A 20,191-nucleotide genomic window follows, 5' to 3' on the forward strand; every position below is an offset into this window, starting at 1 on the left:
AAAGGAAATTAAAGGCATCCAAATCGGCAAAGAAGAAGTCAAATTATCACTCTTCGCAGATGATATGATACTATATGTAGAAAACCCAAAAGACTCCACTCCAAAACTGCTAGAACTTGTACAGGAATTCAGTAAAGTGTCAGGATATAAAATCAATACACAGAAATCAGTTACATTTCTCTACACCAACAACAAGACAGAAGAAAGAGAAATTAAGGAGTCAATCCCATTTACAATTGCACCCCAAACCATAAGATACCTAGGAATAAACCTAATCAAAGAGGCACAGAATCTATACTCAGTAAACTATAAAGTACTCATGAAAGAAATGGAGGAAGACATAAAGAAATGGAAAAATGTTCCTTTCTCCTGGATTGGAAGAATAAATATTGTGAAAATGTCTATGCTACCTAAAGCAATCTACACATTTAATGCAATTCCTATCAAAGTACCATCCATCTTTTTCAAAGAAATGGAACAAATAATTCTAAAATCTATATGGAACCAGAAAAGACCTCGAGTAGCCAAAGGGATATTGAAAAAGAAAGCCAAAATTGGTGGCATCACAATTCCGGACTTCAAGCTCTATTACAAAGCCGTCATCATCAAGACAGCATGGTACTGGCACAAAAACAGACACATAGATCAATGGAACAGAATAGAGAGCCCAGAAATAGACCCTCAACTCTATGGTCACCTTATCTTTGACAAAGCAGGAAAGAATGCCCAATGGAAAAAAGACAGCCTCTTCAATAAATGGTGTTGGGAAAATTGGACAGCCACATGCAGAAAAATGAAATTGGACCATTTCCTTATACCACACACAAAAATAGACTCAAAATGGATGAAGGACCTCAATGTGAGAAAGGAATCCATCAAAATCCTTGAGGAGAACACAGGCAGCAACCTCTTCGACCTCAACTGCAGCAACATCTTCCTAGGAACACCGCCAAAGGCAAGGGAAGCAAGGGAAAAAATGAACTATTGGGATTTCATCAAGATCAAAAGCTTTTGCACAGCAAAGGAAACAGTTAACAAAATCAAAAGACAACTGACAGAATTGGAGAAGATATTTGCAAACGACATATCAGATAAAGGACTAGTGTCCAAAATCTATAAAGAACTTAGTAAACTCAACACCCAAAGAACAAATAATCCAATCAAGAAATGGGCAGAGGACATGAACAGACATTTCTGCAAAGAAGACATCCAGATGACCAACAGACACATGAAAAAGTGCTCCATATCACTCGACATCAGGGAAATACAAATCAAAACCACAATGAGATATCACTTCACACCAGTATTCAGAGTGGCTAAAATCAACAAGTCAGGAAATGACAGATGCTGGCGAGGATGTGGAGAAAGGGGAACCCTCCTACACTGTTGGTGGGAATGCAAGCTGGTGCAGCTACTCTGGAAAACAGCATGGAGGTTCCTCAAAATGTTGAAAATAGAACTACCCTATGACCCAGCAACTGCACTATTGGGTATTTACCCTAAAGATACAAACATAGTGATCCAAAGGGGCACGTGCACCCGAATGTTTATAGCAGCAATGTCCACAATAGCCAAACTCTGGAAAGAACCTAGATGTCCATTAACAGATGAATGGATCAAGAAGATGTGGTATATATACACAATCGAATACTATGCGGCCATCAAAAGAAATGAAATCTTGCCATTTGCGACAACATGGATGGAACTAGAGCGAATCATGCTTAGCGAAATAAGTCAAGTAGAGAAAGACAACTATCATATGATCTCCCTGATATGAGGAAGTGGTGATGCAACATGGGGGCTTAAGTGAGTAGGAGAAGACTCAATGAAACAAGATGGGATTGGGAGGGAGACAAACCATAAGTGACTCTTAATCTTACAAAACGAACTGAGGGTTGCTTGGGGGAGGGGGGTTGGGAGAAGAGGGGGTGGGGTTATGGACATTGGGGAGGGCATGTGCTTTGGTGAGTGTTGATTCACAGACCTGTACCCCTGGGGATAAAAATACATGTTTATAAAAAATAAAAAATTTAATAAAAAAATAAAAAAAGAAATTGGGCTTGCCAGACCTTGATTTGGAACTTCTAGCCTCCAGAGCTATGACAATAAATTTCTGTTGTTTACATAAAAAAAAAAAAGAATACATTCTTTTTTGACTCCATTCAAATAAAATTGTAGGAAATGCAAAGTAATGTTTAGTGATGCAAAGTAGATCAGTGGTTGCCTGGTGAGCAGGGATAGTGGTTGGGCAGGGAGAGGGAGAGATTACAAAGAGATAAAAGGAAACTTTTTGGGGGGTTGATGAATATATTCAGAAAATTTTTTTTTTTTTTAGATTTTTGAAAGATTTTTATTTATTTATTTATTGGACAGAGAGAGAGAGTACAAGCAGGGGGAGCCACAGGCAGAGGGAGAAGCAGGCTTCCCACTGAGTAGGGAGCCTGATGTGGGGCTTGATCCCAGACCCTGAGATCGTGACCTGAGCTGAAGACAGATGCTTAACTAACTAAGCCACCCAGGTGTTCCAAATACATTCAGAATCTTGATTGTAGTTATAGTTTTACAGGTGTCAGAACTTACCAAATGTATATATTAAATATGTAGCAGTTTATTGTCAATTATAGCTCAGTCATATTGGGAAGAAAAAAACTGGAGAAACACCTTTGACTTAATTTTTTTGTATTCAAACCAGTTGATAGTTTCTTTCACTTCTTACCTCTGTGCCCCTACATTTCTATATGCTCCTTAATTCTTCATGCCATTTTGATACTATACATTATTATCTCTTTTCTAGTTTGCAGATTCCTAAAATGTGCTTCTGCTTCTTGTCATCACCCCTTCCTCCTACCCTAAAAGGTATACACTGCTATTAGATTTTTCTTACTAAAACATACCTGTTCTGCCCCTCTTCTGCTCACAGTTTGTCACTTTCATTTAATAAAGAAGAAAAACTTCAACCTTTTTTGTCATGATGTGTGAGAACATCCATGATTTCTGACCCTGTTTTACTTCTCGTCTTACCGCTACTCTTTTTTTATAAACTCAGTTTCCAGATACATTTAACCATCATCCCTCCTTCCCTCATTACACAGGTTGCTCTTTTCATCTACTTGTTCTACACTTACAATGCCTTCTCTACTCTCATCTTATTCCTGCTAAGGGGGAAAAGTAAGGTAGAGTCATTAAAATTTTAAACCAACTGTAATTTTATTTGATATGTCATTGAGCTAATGGGGAAAATTAATCTCATTTGTTAGTTACTTACGGTATAATTAGCAGTTGTGCTCAATATTATCATTCCATTGGCTCCTCCAATTTCTGCCATTACCTTGCTTTTTTTTTTAATAAATTAATTTCTTTATTTTCATAAAAACAGTATTCATTATTTTTTCACCACACCCAGTGCTCCATGCAATCCGTGTCCTCCATAATACCCACCACCCGGTACCCCAACCTCCCACCCCCCCCCGCCACTTCAAACCCCTCAGATGAGAGACTATGGACTCCGAAAAACATTACCTTGCTTTTTTTTACCAAGACTGGGTTCTAGGGCCATCATTATTACATTGACTCATCACAGGTATGTGCCCTGTTTCTTCTCTTGCTTCACTAGTGGTTTCTGTTTGGCTTAATGTAAGAATAGACATTTTATTACTCCTCTTACTTAAGATCTCATCACTCTTTTTTCTTTCTTTCTTTCTTTCTTCCTTCCTTCTTTCTTTCTTTCTTTCTTTCTTTTTTTCTTTTTTGATATTTTCTTCCCTCAATAGAAGTGACAAGATAGTCTTAGTGTTTCTCTGTCTCTTCAGTCTTCTTTTTTACGGCACATCCTCCTCTAGCAGATCCTTGAAAGTTTGGGGTCGAACTGCCTTCTCATTCTGTGCTCTTTCTCTTAAACTATCTTATTTACTCTTTCAGCCTTAAATTCAATATTATTTGCTCATCTCCCAGATTTGTACCCTGATTCCTGACTTTATTTTTTTAAGGTTTTATTTATTTGGGAGAGAATAAGTGAGCGAGAGAGTGCGAGCACACACTAGCAAGGAGAGAGGCAGAAGGAGAAGCAGATTCCCTGCTGTGTGGGGCTGAATCCCAGGACCCTGAGACCATAAGCTGAGCCAAAGGCAGGTGCTTAACCGACTGAGCCATATAGGCACCCCTCCTGAGTTTGTTTCTCAGTTTCAAGCCTTAACATCCTACTGGAAGACTAATGTTTTTAACAGTACAAATTAAGGAGCTGGCATTTAAGTTTAAGGCAAAAAACCCAGAAGCAATGTGGTGTTCCTTGGGACATAAAGGTGGGGAGACACAATTAGGAATATCTCAAAGAACCAGTGCAAAAATTATTGGATGGAACCAGGAACTGGGAAGTCAGGAATTGAGGGAATTTGCTTACAGTTTTAACTCCTTTCTGTGTAGTAGCAGCAGCTGCTGCTCCTTTGTCTCATCCTTCTCCTTTTTTTGAAAACTACTTTCTAGTTCTAGCAACTTGGAGGTAATTAAAGATTCAGACCTAGTTCCAAAATCTTAAGATATGGACTAATTGACTAATGAACTTATGGTATGATTAACTGGGACTGGGATGGTGTTGGCAGGGGCACGTAGCCTGGACTGGACAGAGATCCTAAGACGGAGTGAGTTCTCAAAGAATATTTGGGGAGTGGGAAGAAGATAATTGACATTTCAAGGTGGGAAAGCATGAATTTGTCTTGTTTGAATATCCTGAGATTTTTCTTTAGCAATACAGAGGCATGCAAATAGGGTGGTATGTTGATTTATTTTGGAGAGGGCTGTTAGATTGGTTTGGCAGAAGGTTAGTATTACGAGGAAATTAAGGGTGCTGATATTTTTTAAAGTACAAATGATCAATCACAGGGTTCACACTAGGTAGCAAAAAAAAGCGATTGGAAGGGGACTAGGTATCCTAATGGGGAAATATATGAAGGGAAGGGGATGCAGTACCTCCGAATTTGACCTTCATTTGTCATGGAATATATGAATACTAGAGGCCTGGGAGGAGAGGAAGTTGTAGTCTGAAAATGAAAAATTGGAAACTCTCTGAGGCCGTTTCATAGTAGTTGTTCTAGTTGATGAAAAATCTGTGGCATGTCTCTGGAAGTTAAGAGCATTACTTTACTATGCTTAATAAAAAACATATTTTGTTATGCTAACAGTTCCAGAGTTTCACTAGCTATTAATTACATAAATCAACCACTAGAATAGGAATTTTAAAAAATCAGTGATAAGCACATTGTTGTTGTATTGAAGTTTCCTTTATATGTTGATTAGTTCCTCAGAGAAACCACAGTTAGGACTAGGCTCCATTGGTAAAAACAATGACTTTTTTCAGTTCCCGCCGTTATCAAAGTTCCAGCCTTACCTTATTGCAGTAGTGCCTTATCTAACATTTCCTTGCTGTTGTACCAAAATATTTTTTCAGTACACTCACTTTTGTATCCAGACTTATTTTACAGTTTGAGCCGATCCTCAAGGTAGAAGATGGTTCAAAGAATCAGATTGGAGTCTTACATTTAGATCTGTCCTTCTTCACTCACAGTGAGGTTGCTGTACACTTGTCAGGCTGCTTGAAACCTACTCCTAGGACTGTTAGAGTTAGGATTGGTCCCGGACCGAGTATATAGGTTTGGATTAGTGGTGAGTGAGCCAGAGCAAGTTGTGAATTTTTTTGGAATGCTGTAGCACAATTGGGAAACACAGTTGCAATTAAGAAATAAAGCATGTGAGTTTACAAGTCAGTGAATTGTATTAAAAATAAAGGTAGTAAACACTTTATTTGTAATGATTTTACTATATTTTGCTGTTATCTGTGCTGTTGAATAATTTCCGTCTAGTGTTCTTTAAGGCATAAAATACTACATAACAGGCCACCCTGTGTTTCTTTTGAGCTCTGCATTCAGCTGTGCCATGCTGCTGGCTTGAAATCAGCCATGGTAGGGGAGCATTTATACCACGGACTCTGGCAAATCTACAAATCAAGGCCTTTCCTCCTGAAGGACCAGGTGTTCAACATTTACCAACACACTGTGGCATACATAGTAGTCTTCTCTTATCCGTGGGGGTACCTTCCAAGACCCCCAGAGAATGCCCCAAACTATGGATAGTACTGAACATTATATCTACTGTGTTTGTCCTCTACATATATACATACCTATGATAAAGTTCATAAATTAGGCACAGTAAGAGAGTTACAAAAATAATAATAAAATAGAACAATTATAAAAATATAGTAAAAGTTATGTGAATGGGATCTCTCTCTCAAAATATGTTAGTGTACTGTACTCATCCTTCTTGTGATGATGTGAGGTGATAAAATGCCTATGTGATGAGATGAAGTGAGGCAAATTCGGTAGGTATTGTGATGTAAGGTTAGGCTGCCATTGACCTTCTGACAACGCGTGGGAAGGAGGATCGTCTGCTTCCAGACCATGGTTGACCGTGGGTAACTGAAACAGAAGGCAGAACCTATGGGTAAGGGTAGAATGGTCAACTGTAACAGTACTTCTTGCTTTTTCTCACTTTATCTCAAAGATTTGGGGGGAAACTACCAAATCGAAAATCTTTTTTCCTTCCTGGAATCTCATCCCTGACTTCTTGCAGCCTTATCTTTAAGATTTTTTCTTCTTTTACTATATTTTTATTCTATTCTATTCTGTCCTATTCTATTCTATTCTATTCTATTCTATTCTATTCTATTCTATTCTATTCCTATGTGTTTTTACCCATTCTTCTTCCCTATGGGCTCTAGATGTTGGTCTTTTCTCTCTCTTCCATCTTACTGCTATAGGTGAATCTCATTTTGATTTCTGCCAATATACCCAATTTCCCTCACCCTTCTCAGCTGTATAAATTAGAGCTTTAGAAATTGTCACTGCTGGCAGAAAGAATATATGAAATGGGATGACATAGCTCATAGATCATAGTGCCAGAGTTCCTGTCACTTTTAACATTTGACATTTTGTGTTTATCAGGATTGTTTATATTTCATGAAATATTAGCTTAAGCATGAGTCAGAAAAGTAAGTGCTCATTAACTGTATTTTTAGAGTTAGTTATATTCTCTTTTTCATCCTTGTGTATATTTTCAACAGAACACAGCCTCATTTTGTTTGTAATGGAAATTTTATAATACAAAAACAGAATTTATTCACTAATTTAGAATCAACTCTTCCAACTAAAAGGCTTATTAACAGGAGTGCTTTTGGTTTCGAGAAACAGAAAAGTGAACAGAAAAAGCTGATGGTCACTGTTGAGTTAGCAACTTAAAGATGCTAGACAGAAATTTCTAAGATTCTCTTGATCTTTCTTTTAAGGTCAACTGATGGTTCCTACAGATCTAATACCTGCATCACAGCAGGACAAGGGAGCTGGAACAGTAGCAGTAGAGCTGTCTGTGCATGTGCTCTGGCTACATCCAGATGCAAGGAGCCTGGGCACTGAATAAATAGTTTATCTAATAGTAATATTATACTTTATGCTAATAGTAATATTATACTTTATAGTAGTGATATTATACTTTATGTTAAAGGAAGACAGGTGAGCAGGGATTGGAGACAGGCCTTAAGTGAAGTTACCATGGACTGCTACATAGTACACAATGTCATGTTCATTCATATATCTAAACCTAATGCACTGAGACATATTTAAAATGTGCAAATGTAACTAATATATGATATAGTTGTCCAAAGAAGTTCATTAAAGTTTGTTCAGTCTAGGAAGTGATGGAAAACTAGTTTTATTTGATGAAAGGTATTCGAGTTTAGAAAATAGTGCTTTCACCCAAATCATTGTGGTAGTTAATATTATTCCCATTTTTACAAAGTAGGAAACTGAGACAGATGTTAATTGATTTGCTCCAGATCACAGAGCTTAGTAAATGGGCAGGCCAAGTTTAGAACCTGGTCATTTCTCTCTAGAAAATGTTTATAAATCAAAATTAATTCTTATTTTATGGGAAAAATGATATTTGATAGGGAAGGAACTCAAGTCCACACATGGACAAGGTAGTAAGTGTTATGTATTGTCCATTTAATGGTGAAGCCTGAGCCCGCTAGGCTTCGGGGAGCCAGTGCATAGGACACTAACACTTAGTGCATGCTTACTATATGCGTTTAGCTTATACTGATCCATCTAATTCTTACAACAACCCTTGTGAACTAGGTACTGTTACTGTGTTTAGATGAAGAAACTGAAAACAGAGAGGCTTAGTCACAAACCTGACCTTGTAAGCAGCAGACCTAGAACTGACCCAGAACTGAACCATTAACTCTTACCATTGAGGCTACACATTGGCCATGACACCATCCACCCTCTCACAATAACTGATTTGTGTAAGAGAGAATGAGGAGGATTTCTCAAGGTGATTCTTACCTGGTTCTTTCTAATTGATCTCAGAAGAATTTCTACTCTTTTATCTACATAGGATGTTGAATAAAATATGGTATGAAATTTCACCAGTAAAACAAACACTTAAAGCTGCATTTTGGAAAGCAATATATAGGGACTTTAAGAATCCCAAATTCAAATATCTTTTCAACAGACCTGATAACATGTTAGTAGCCCCTTTTCAGCTCATGATAACTGGTTACATCTTCATAATTTTAAGAACTACCATGGAATATCGATCCAGAAATTGGAATAAGAATGCAGCAAATACATATGTGAAAATAATCCCACACAGATGGAAGTTATACAGCTCAGAACTTCATGATGAGTCATAACTTTTGGAAGACCATTCCATTCTTCCCGAGTCTGTCAACAGAGGGATGTAAAAAGTGATGTAGTTTTCATGTTCAGCGTTAACATCTGTTGCATGGTAGCCTGATTATATTCCTATCTAAGGAAACATCTATAAATATTGGCAGAGATCTCCTTTTTACTTTTGTTTCGAGGCTGTTTATCTTTGTATTCTATTGGCTCTGCAGTGTATCTCTGTGTAATTTGGGTGGTCTGTGGTGAGCTCAGTATCTCCCTAATACAACTCCTTAGGATTCTATACCTAACGTCAGGAGCGGTTCTGCCACCAGGTCAGAGTGGTGTGTTTTCGGAGCCGGAGTCCGTCATTACCACCGAGATTATTGTTTCCTTCTCTTTTGCTTTCCCACATATTTATACACTACTAGCAAGAGTAAATATCAGGATTTTAAATGAGTGATTGTTTCACCGGTTTATTTTAGCCCTGTCATTTTTCATGAAACCTGTGAGAGAATGAAGAGAAAATTCACCCACAAAAAAGTTGGAATGTGATTTATTGTTGACTTATTTCTTTATATTATATAGAAGACAATAAATATAAAAGTTGGCCATAGATACAACGATACAACTAGGTTGAAATTTCAGCAAGTTTTTAGAGGTAGAAATTGTAGTACTGCTTGTATAGCTTGATATCAGACTAAATATTTTAATTTGTATAAAGAAAGTTTGAGAAATTAAAAGCTAAAACTGAAGAAGCAGACTTGGATATTTGGACTAATAATACACCGCTCTGTATACACATAGCAACAGATTGTTTTATTATTTGTTTGTGTAATTGGTATCATCTGTGATTTAGAGTCTTGGAATAACAGAATCCTTTGGGAGGGACTGTGGAGTACATTACTGGAATGGAATTGGCAGTGTTCACATACTGTTCTGTGCTCTGGTTTAGAATTCTCTTTGCTGCTTTTCTTCCTTAGGTGGGACTCTTCCCTGGACACTGTGTTGAGTTAATTAATCAGAAAGTTCCCCAGTCAGTGACCAACTCAGTGCCAAAACCAGGTGAGTACACTTTTTCATTAGTGTGGTTATCTTATCAACTGTTAAAAGAAACAGATTTTCTCGTTTTGGTAAATACATAGCTTATTTTGCTGTTCTTTCCATTTATTGATACAATATGCATCCTTAATTTTATGTGGTTTTGATTTTTAATATATTATTTCTCTATTGATGATTTCACAAAGGTGCATTTGACATTTTAGATAATTTCAAAGAACTACTTGGTCCATTAGGTTTTGTCATTATTTGTTTTGTATTATAGTAGGAATGTAGCTTATTAATGAGCACAGTGATTGAAGAAAAATAACAAGTTTAAAGAATTCACAGAGATGGTATGATTAGATGAAAATTAATAAATTAAAGAGAATGTATGTTTTATCGATGACTATGAATATCAAAGGTATTTTATTTTTTTAAACTGTTTTAAACAGCGTTTTCATTACTTAGTGTATTCACAGTGCTGTGTAAATATGTGGACTGTTTTATGAATAAGTAAAGCTGTGTCTCAGGGGGTGGAAATCAAGAAAATGGAAGTTTTTATTTTTATTGGGGTGATTTATTCTAGGCAAATTCTATAGAATACTTAGCCTGGAAGTTTTTAGTGTGATACAAATTTTTTAAAGGAAAACAACACAGACTGAAAGACTTTGGAGGAAAGAGGAAGTAATCAAATTTATTTCTCCCTTCACCCTTCTCCCTACTCTGCCCCAGTAGAAGAAAAAGAAAAGATTTCTGGGCCTCGGAATTTATTTGGACTGTTTCCCATAAGGTATTTTCTAGTGTTAGGACCTATGTGTGAGAATTAGGAGGAAAAAATCTTATTATTTTCCCACCTCTGTTCCTAAAGTATGTATCACACTATCTTTGCTTATAGTATTTGGGTAAAGTAAAGGGCAATAACCCCTTTTGAAGCTTATTTCTTCACAGAAAGTTAGGAATTGTAAAATTTTAGGCAGACTACCTTTAATGTTTAGTAGAGAAAAATTGTTCTCTGCAGTTCTACTTGAGGCAGGATTCTTAGTCTCTTTTCAAGACATTTTTATCCTCTGTTAAATCTCCCTTCTTTGGGTAAACACTATTTTAAAAAAACTTTCTCAGTGGGTACTTGCTCAGTAAATGGTCACTAGCGGTTTCAATGACTATAGGCTTCTTTTCTAAAATACGGCGTTATTAACTTAAAAAAAAAAATCCCATACCCATTAGCAGACAGTATCCCAGCCTGTCCCTGCTCCCCAGCCTAAGCAGCCACTAGTTTACTTTCTGTGTCTATAGATTTCCCTTTTCTGGACACTTCATATAAGTGGAATCGTACAATACATGGTCTTTTGTTATTAGCTTCTTTGACTTAGCATAGTGTTCTCAAGGTTTAGCCATGTATCAGAATTTAATTCTTTTCATGGCTAAATAATATTCCATTGTAGGAGTCTGCTATACTTTATCAACTCATTTTTTAGTCATTTCCATTTTTGGCTATGAATAATGCCTTTATGAACACTGATATACAAGTTTTTTTGTAGATAAATATTTTTATCTCTCACGCATGTATCTAGGAATGAAATTGCTGGGTCACATGGTAGCTCTGTGCTTAACCTTTTGAAGAACTGACAGACTGCTTTACAAAGTAACTCACCATTATACAATACCCCTGGCAGTATAGGAGAGTTTCAGATATCCTTGATATCCTTGTTATTGTGTTTTTGATTGTTGCCATCTTAGTGGTAATGAAGTGGTATATCTTTATGAGTTTGATTTGCCTTTTCCTGATGACTAATAATGTTGAGTATCTTTTCATGTGTTTATTAGCCATTTGCGTGTTTTTGAAGAAATATCTATTCAGATTCTTTGCCCGTTTTTTAATTGCATTGTTATTTTATTATTGAGTTGTAAGTGTTCTTTATATATTCTAAATACAAGTCCTTTATCAGGTAACATGATTTGCAAACATTTTCTCACATTCTGTGAGTTGTCTTTGCCTGTCTTTATTCTCTCTGTTGAAGCATAAAAGTTTTTAATTTTGATGAAGTTCAGTTAATTGTTTCTTTCATTACTTATACTTTTGATGTCTTATTTAGGAAGACTTTGCTTAACCAAGGTCAAGATTTACTCCTATATTTTCTTGGAAGAAGTTTATAGTTTTAGGTCTTAGATTTCAGTCTATGATTCATTTTGAGTTAGTTTTTGTATCTGTTGTGAGGTCCAAAGAATCTCAGTTATTTGTTGAAAAAAAGATTATTCTTTCCCCCATTGAATTGTCTTAATTCCCTTGTAGAAAATTAATTGGCCTTAAACATACAAGTTTATTTTTGTACTTTTGGCTCTATTCTACTGATCTATATGTATATTCTCAAGGCCAGTTCGACCCTGTTTTGATTACATTTGTTTTGTGGTAAATTTTGCTCTTAGTTTATTCTTTCTCAGGATTGATTTGACTTTTCAGGGTCCTTTGCAATTCCATATGAATTTTAGAATCAGATTGTCAGTTTCTATAAAGAAGTCATCTGGACTTTGATAGGGATTGTATTGAATCTCTGTATCAATTTGGGAAGTGGTACCATCTTATCAGTATTTATTAAGTCTTCCAATCCATGAACATAGGATGTTTTTCTGACCTTCTTTAATTTTGTTCAATGTTTTGTAGTTTTCAGAGTGTAAATTTTCTTTTTTTTTGTTAAATTTATCTTTTTTCTTTTTGATGCTATTGTAAACAGAATTATTTTCTTGATTTCATTTTCTTATTCATTGCAAGTAAATACAAACACAATTAATTTTGTATACTAGTCACATATCCTGAAATCTGTTGAAATGTATATTCTAATAGTTTTTTTTTTAAGTTGGATTCCTTGGTGTGTTCTATATTCAAGATCAAGTTATCTATGAGTAGAGGTATTTTTACTTTTTCCTTTGCAATTCGGATGCTTTTTGTTTCTTGTTCTTCCCCAAGTTCCCTGGCAAGACCTCTAAGAATGGCCATCTTTGTCTTATTTCTGACTTTGAGAAAACATCCTGTGGGATTTACATAGATGCCCTTTATCTTAGGTCTTAGTTTGTTGAATGATTTTATTATGAAAGGGTGTTGGCTTTGTCTAATACTTTCTAATCGATCTGTTGAGGTGATCATGGGTTTTTGTGGTCACTATTTTGAGGTTACTAAATTCAGCATCAAAAATGTATTGTGGTTTCTCATGCATTATTTTTATATATTTCTGCTGTGTAAACTTAACCTGTTAGGTATTAAGTCTCATCTTTGATAATTCTGCCTTGGAGGTATACTGTAAACTTAGTTTTTAAAAATTAGCTTAATATTGGTATTAAATTGTGCCAATTAAATACTTTCTCATATTTTGAATGAGAAAGTGACATTTCTAATAGTGATAACCTCCAGAAGCTTTTTTTTTAAAATTTATTTTTATTTGACAGATAGAGATCACAAGTAGGCAGAGAGGCAGGCAGAGAGAGAGGGAGGAAGAAGCAGGCTCCCCGCTGAGCAGAGAGCCCGGTGCAGGGCTTGATCCCAGGGATCATGACCTGAGCCGAAGGCAGAGGCTTTAACCCACTGAGCCACCCAGGCGCCCCTCCAGAAGCTTTTAAAACTTGAGAAAGTTGGGCACCTGGATGGCTCAGTGGGTTGGGCCTCTGCCTTCGGCTCAGGTCATGATCTCAGGGTCCTGGGATTGAGTCCTGCATCCGGCTCTCTGCTTACCAGAGAGCCCGCTTCCCCCTCTCTCTCTGCCTGCCTCTCTGCCTACTTGTGATCTCTCTCTCTGTATCAAATAAATAAATAAAATCTTAAAAAAAACAACCAACAAAAACTTGAGAAAGTTAATCAGTTATTGATAGTTCTGGAAGATAAGTTTCTATTAATAAACCTGAATGACACTGTTAATTCTAAATTAGTGATGACATGTAATGACAGCACACCTTCAAAAGCTAATATTTTATCTTTTGTGAGCAGCATTGCAGGGTTGGCATAAGGAAATGTGCATTCTTAATGTATTTTGAAAAGGATGATATGAATTCTCTCAGCCTCAGGCTTGTTTCACACTTTAAAACTGTCTTTGCCTACAGTATAAACAACTTGAATGTTCTATTTATTTTTAACATTGCCATCTGTTACTGTTAGATGCCAAATCTGATAGATGCAGCTATAGTTTGAGTCTGAAATTTAAAGCTCCCTATATTATTACACAACAAGGGCAATAGGAAAAATTTTCCCTTTGGAGCTCTTCTTAATGATCTCAATATGTTCAATTATTTGTGTATGTAAAAATAAAATCAATGAGTCACCATGTCCCAACCAAGAAAGCAAGGATTCATGCTGCCTTAAGAAGAAGGAGGTGTGGTAGAGTAGGGTTGAGGGGGGGGAGGGAGAGAAGGAGAAAGGAAGACAAGAAGAGGAAAGAAAAGAGGAAGAAAGATAGAAGCTTGTCCATAAGAAACTGGCAGTTAGTTCAGTCACTACAGGTTATGGTTTGATGGTGGTCGATGCGATTGAGATAGAGGGAAGAAGGGAAAGCATATGTGTTTTCTTTCAGTTTATCCTGTTCGGAGTTGATGGAACAGTTGGATTTATTTACTGATCTCTTTCTTCAAGTTTTTAGTTTTTCCAGCTATTATCTCTTCAGTGTTTTTTTGTGCAATAGTTGCTTTTTCTCTTTTCCTTTCCACATTGGTTACACTCTGATGTTGTCTCACACATCGTCTTTTCAGTTTGGATACTTTGTTTTGACCTATCTTAGAATTCACTGATTTTTCTCTTCCTGTAGGCTTCTCTTAAGCCCATCTAATAAGCTCCTTTCATTCTTACATATGTTATTTCTTAGATCAACATTTTGTCTTTTTTATAATTTCTGTGGTGGAATTCCTCATTTTCTCACATTAGCTACCTTTTCATATAGAAAGAAAGAAAAAGAGGAGTTGGGGAGGTGGAGAAAGGAGAGAGAGGAAAGTAGGGAGAGGGGGTAAGAGAAAAGCAAAGCAAAGCTTATTTTTGAAGTATGAACTTCTTAAAATGAAGGGCATAGGGAATTTAGAAGGCAGCTATGCTCACCACTATACCACCAACGCCGGCTCATAGGGAATTTAGAGATGCAAAGCCTCTGAAAACAGAAAATTTGAACAGAAATATAAAAATATCTCTTTGAAGGATTGGAAAGTTAATAAAGCAGTAAACACTTACTGAGCTAAGGTTAAGAGGAAGAAGAACATCGAGAAGAGCGACCCCAGTATTATGGAGACATTATTTCCCTAGGGTATCTACTGATGGAGTAGAGAAGGTCACAGTGTTAGTTAGTTCAGAGCCCAATAGGTTAGAGTTGCTGATAAATACCCCAAGTTTTGAGTTAGGAGTTTTGTGGAAATTGATAACTGATTCTAAACTGATTCTAAAATTTATATGGAAATGCAGAGCCCCAAATACCCACGACAATTTGAAAAAAAAAAAAGTGAGAAACTTACTATTTTAAATACCAAGATTTATTTGGTTTTTAAAAAGATGTATTTATTTATTTGAGAGAGAGAGAGCACCAGGATGGGGAGAGGGGGCAAAGGGAGAAAGAAATCCCAAGCAGATTCCTCTCTGTTGAGCTTGATCCCACTACCCTAAGATCACGACCTGAGCCCAACCTGCACCACCCAGGTGCCCCAAGATTTATTGTTAAAACTTCAGTTATTAAGATGATGGTGTTGATTCAAGAGTAGACAAATAGATGAGTGGAACTTAGTGTCCAGAAACAGACCTGTGAATGCAAAGGTGGCATTGCAGAGCATTATCGAAAGGATAGTCATTTCCATAAATGGTGCTAGGTCACCTTGAGATATATATATACACATATATGTATATATAATTTTTTTTTTAATTTAACCTGTATATAAAATCATTTCCAGGAGGAGAGTTACAGATTTGTATGTGAAGGGTAAAACAATAAAACTTTTGGAAGATAATATAGTAGAATATCTTCATGGCTTGTTTTCATGATCTTGGGGCAGATATAAACAGTAATCATAACCGAAAAGCTCAATGATTCAACTTAATTAAAGTTCAGAACTTTATCCTAATAAGCTGTTAAGGTAATGAAGAAGGCAGGCAAGTCACAAAATGAGAAAGATATTTGACAAAGGTCACATAACTAAAGTATGTGAAGAGTCCATAAGAAAAGGACGAATAAACTGATTGAATTGAGTAAAAACTTGAACAGATACTTTAGTAAGCATATGACAAAAAGGTCAACATCATTAGTCTTAGGGAAATGCAATTTGAAATCTTACTGACTAATGCATAGCCACCAGAATGGTTAAAATATAAGAAGAACAATACCAAAGGTTGGCAAGGATATAGATCAGTGGGAATTCTCACATGCTAATTAATAGTGGGAGTACAATGTGGGACAGTCATTGTTTGGCATTATATACTGAATTTGACACATACCCTGTGACCCAGCAGTTTCATTCTTAGATATATATAGAATGCTTATAGCAACTTTAGTCCTAACTGTCAAAAAAACTTGAAAATCTCAGAGGTATTCCATAATGGGATGGATAAATGAAGATACATTCATTGAATGGATTCTTCTACGCCAATGAAAATGAAATGAGTTCAACAATATGGATGAATTTCACAAAAATGAATGTTGAATCCAGTAAATGTTGAAGGCTGCTTTTTATACATACATACATACACTGTATAATTCCACATAGATAGAGAGAATTCAAAATCATAGAGCTCAAGACTGTTCTGTGGTGTTAGAAGTCAGAATATCAGTTACCTTTGGAAAGAAGGAAGGGGGTTAGATGATTGGGATGGGTAGGACAGAGAAGATTCTGGAGTGCTAGTAATGTTCTGTTGATCCTGGTGGTGATTATACAAGAATGTAATGTTGAGGATCTTTTCATGTGCTAATCGGCCATTTGTAGAAAAATGCCTTGTAAAGTCCTTTGTCATTTTTGAATTGGTCACTTTGCATTTTTTAAGTATACCTCCATCCAGATGAATATTCATTACAGTATTGCTTTAATATTCCAATGTTGGAAATCACATTTTCAAAATAGATTCGCTATTTCCATACTGTAAAATACTCTGCAGCCATCAAAAAGAAAGAGGAAGAGGCATAGGAAATTTTTGTTGTTAAATAAAAAAGCAAAGGACAGCATAGTATGATCCCATTGTAAATTCATAAAAGAGGACCTGGAAGAATACATGCCCAATTGTAGAGGGGAATGGGATTCCAATGGAGATAGCAAGAGACATTTCATTTTTTCTTTGTTTCTGTATTATTTAACCCCTTTACAGTAAACATGTATTACTTTATAAAATATGAAAAAAATGATCGTACCTCCTCTTAATTCCATCCTGTCCAAATAAGTAATTTCCAAGGGTCCTTCTTAATGCAACCACCCCATAAAATAGATATTTTCTTTTTTTTTTTTTTAAGATTTTATTTACTTAAATCACAAGTAGGCAGAGCAGCAGGCAAAGAGAGATGGGGAAGCAGGCTCCCAGCTGAGCAGAGAGCCTGATGCGGGGCTTGATCCCAGGACCCTGAGATCATGACCAGAGCCGAAGGCAGAGGCTTAACCCACTGAGCCACCCATGCGCCCTGATATTTTCTGACAATAGCTCTAACTTCTTAGATATTTTATTTAATTTATGTATATGCATGAAAAGCAGCACAGCTGGAGGGACAAGAGACTAGGCTCCAACTTTGTTTTAATCTCTGTGCCACATTTTACTGTGAGTGCACATCATTTGGCTTCTCTGACTTTTAATTCCCTTATCTAAAAAGTGAGGCAAGATTCCTTTGAAGATTAGGGATAAGACATTTAAAGCCCCTGGATATTTAATAAATGTCAGCTGTATTATTTATTGATATATGCTTAGCACTGTTATGTTATTAAACTCCAGAGAATCACAAACTAGATTTAGTTTACTTAGATATGAAATTAGTATTTATTTGTTGGTAAAATCTTTATGCCAACATGTAATTGTATATCACTGAAAGAAATGAATTACAGTAGTTTTCATGGGACCACGGTCGGGGAGGGAGCCTCTGTCAATGGCCCGTTGAATAGAGTTTGCATTATAAATTTTTGTCTTACTGTTTAGTGACAGCTAAATTTTTTGGTTAGTAGACATAGAAGTAGCTGAGGCCTTCATTTAGGGGGAGGACTTAGTAATTAGATGTAATACTGTTGATATCCTTATATTAAGAAGTAGTTTATAAGGTAACAAATTAACCCAAATATGTAGCATAGTTTTAAAATAAAATTTTTTGTTTGTTTTCTTCTTTTAGGGAACTGGTCCTCTAGTGACTCACTTCCTTTGTTGTTTTACTAATTTTTTTTTTTACCAATTTTGCCTGATTATAGTTTTTCCCTTTTCTTTTCTTTCTCTCTCTCTCTTTTTTGTTCCTGAATTGTTTCTGTTTTCTTTCTTTGAGTTTCTCGCACTTTGCTCTTCTGTAACCATGTTTCTTTAACATGTCATTTTATTACGAACTGACCAGACACTTTATATCAAATAAAGTAAGTTACATTTTTACTTACATTATGTGCAGTGAGTTTATGCTTATATTCTGGAGGCTAATCCTTCAAGAATCAGATATTAAAATCGGTACCCTAGGAGGTCTTGATATTAGATACAAAGGAGTACCAAAATGCTAGAAGGCCCTGAGGAATTTGCTTTCAAATACACTGCAAGCCACAGAATACTATTTTCATACCATGTATCAAGGACAAAGAGAAGATTCACACCAGCACGTATCTGTAAAGTGCTTTAGAGCTTGTGGATGCTTGTATTTCCACTATGTGAACTGGAATTCGAATGTTGGTACAATCCTGTGAGGTACTGGGAATAGGGAGAGTATTTCAATCCCCTTCCACACCTGTGTTAACAAGTGGGGCCACTGAGACTCAGGGAGGTCAGATAGCTTGCCTGAGGTTTCACAACTAGGATTTACTGACGCCTTCTGACATCTGGCTGAATCTGTGGCCAACACTTATGTAGCTGTTACTATGTGTCAGGTCCTGCACCAAGACAAAGATTAGCTCGTTTGCCGTTCAGTAACTCAAAATCCAGAATTTGTCCCACTCTAGAATATTGAGTAGAGATACAGTTTGACATTCTCTCTCTCAAAACAAATATTTATTTATTATGTTTAGCTTTTATTATAATAGGAGTGAATGAGAACATATTTGGATTTCCACAAGGCTTCTACCAACAGAAGAGAAATTAGGGCAAAAACTGGATTAAATGGAGGCTGACAAGAAGTGCTTATAGGACCCTGCTTAATATGATTTCAGTTCCGCCATCATCCTTTCTAATGCCTCTCTAATTAATCCAAAAACTATCCTGCAGTCTTTCCTCAAGCCTGCACTCTGGACTCTATTCTGTTCTAGCACTTTCAGCCATCTCCTGTTCCAGTCTTTCTTCCCGTGTGCTCTAACGGGCTCTGCTTCTGTGTGCTCTAAATACACGTGTGCTCAGAGCTTTCCCCGTGCTCCAACTATGCTAGAGCATAAAATGCTCTCCTCCCCAATTCGGCCACTTGCAATCCTCTCTGTTTCAAGATTCAGGCGGTGACCTACTTCCTACATGAGCGCTTCCCTGACCCGTCTCTCCCTCACCCCATCTCCTGTTTACCCCTAGCCAGACTGAATAGCAGCTCTGGCACTTTCTCATGAAATTGCTGTCTCCTCACAAGGGACAAGTATGTCTCATCCATCTTTCTCTCCCTCACAGAAGGTTCGTACAATGCTTGTATAATTAATTACTGTCTCAATATTTACTACTACGATGAATTTTTAGAATACAGCTTTTATCTGGAAATCCCTGGGTTCAGAAAACTTCAGTGATTTCCCTCTGTTCCAGAATTACGTATAAAATCTTTAGTCTAGAATTTGAGGTGCTCTGTAAATACTAGAACTAACTTATCTTTGTGATCTAACTCATATTTAGTGTCAGTAACCCCTTTCCTTACCTTGCAGTATGCTTTGGGGTCTCCCTCCTTCTCTTTGACTATTGATCTTTCTCCTGCCTCAAATGACTTACTGTGTTCTTCACGAAGGCTCTTCAGGCCACTGTGTGCTCATTTTGCTTGACAGATAGTATTAAAAGCTGTGTATTCTGATTCAGTGGGCCTAGGGCCAGACCTGAGGCTCTGCATTTCTAATAAACTCCCAGGTAATTCCATGATCCTGGTCCCAAGACTATGTTTTGAATAACAAGGGACAGTATTTTAGTCTGCAGTAGCTATTGTTTGTGTCAGTCATTTGGAAATAGTGTATAGTAATGAGTTCACTTATTTTGAACTTGGTATTTCATTTTTTGTGTCTTTTTTCCTTATCTGCTTGTTGACATATATATTATTTTATCCTGATTTACATCCTCTGTATATAAAACGCTTGTTCTAAAACCATTGATTGATAAT

At 36.5% G+C, this 20,191-nt stretch overlaps 1 protein-coding gene across 6 annotated transcripts in view; it reads left to right on the forward strand.

The window, feature by feature from the left end:
- Nucleotides 1-20,191, forward strand: part of ARHGAP32 (Rho GTPase activating protein 32) — a 297,156-nt gene that overhangs the window by 219,617 nt on the left and 57,348 nt on the right. For all 6 annotated transcript variants that reach the window (XM_045080353.1, XM_004763903.3, XM_004763904.3 and 3 more), the window contains one exon: nucleotides 9,692-9,773. In XM_045080353.1, coding sequence (XP_044936288.1) covers nucleotides 9,692-9,773 — 82 coding nt within the window. The remainder of the gene's footprint in view (nucleotides 1-9,691; nucleotides 9,774-20,191) is intronic.

This window comes from Mustela putorius, unplaced genomic scaffold (assembly GCF_011764305.1).
Source record: "Mustela putorius furo isolate JIRA1106 unplaced genomic scaffold, ASM1176430v1.1 tig00000460_pilon_pilon_pilon, whole genome shotgun sequence".
Taxonomy (NCBI): domain Eukaryota; kingdom Metazoa; phylum Chordata; class Mammalia; order Carnivora; family Mustelidae; genus Mustela; species Mustela putorius.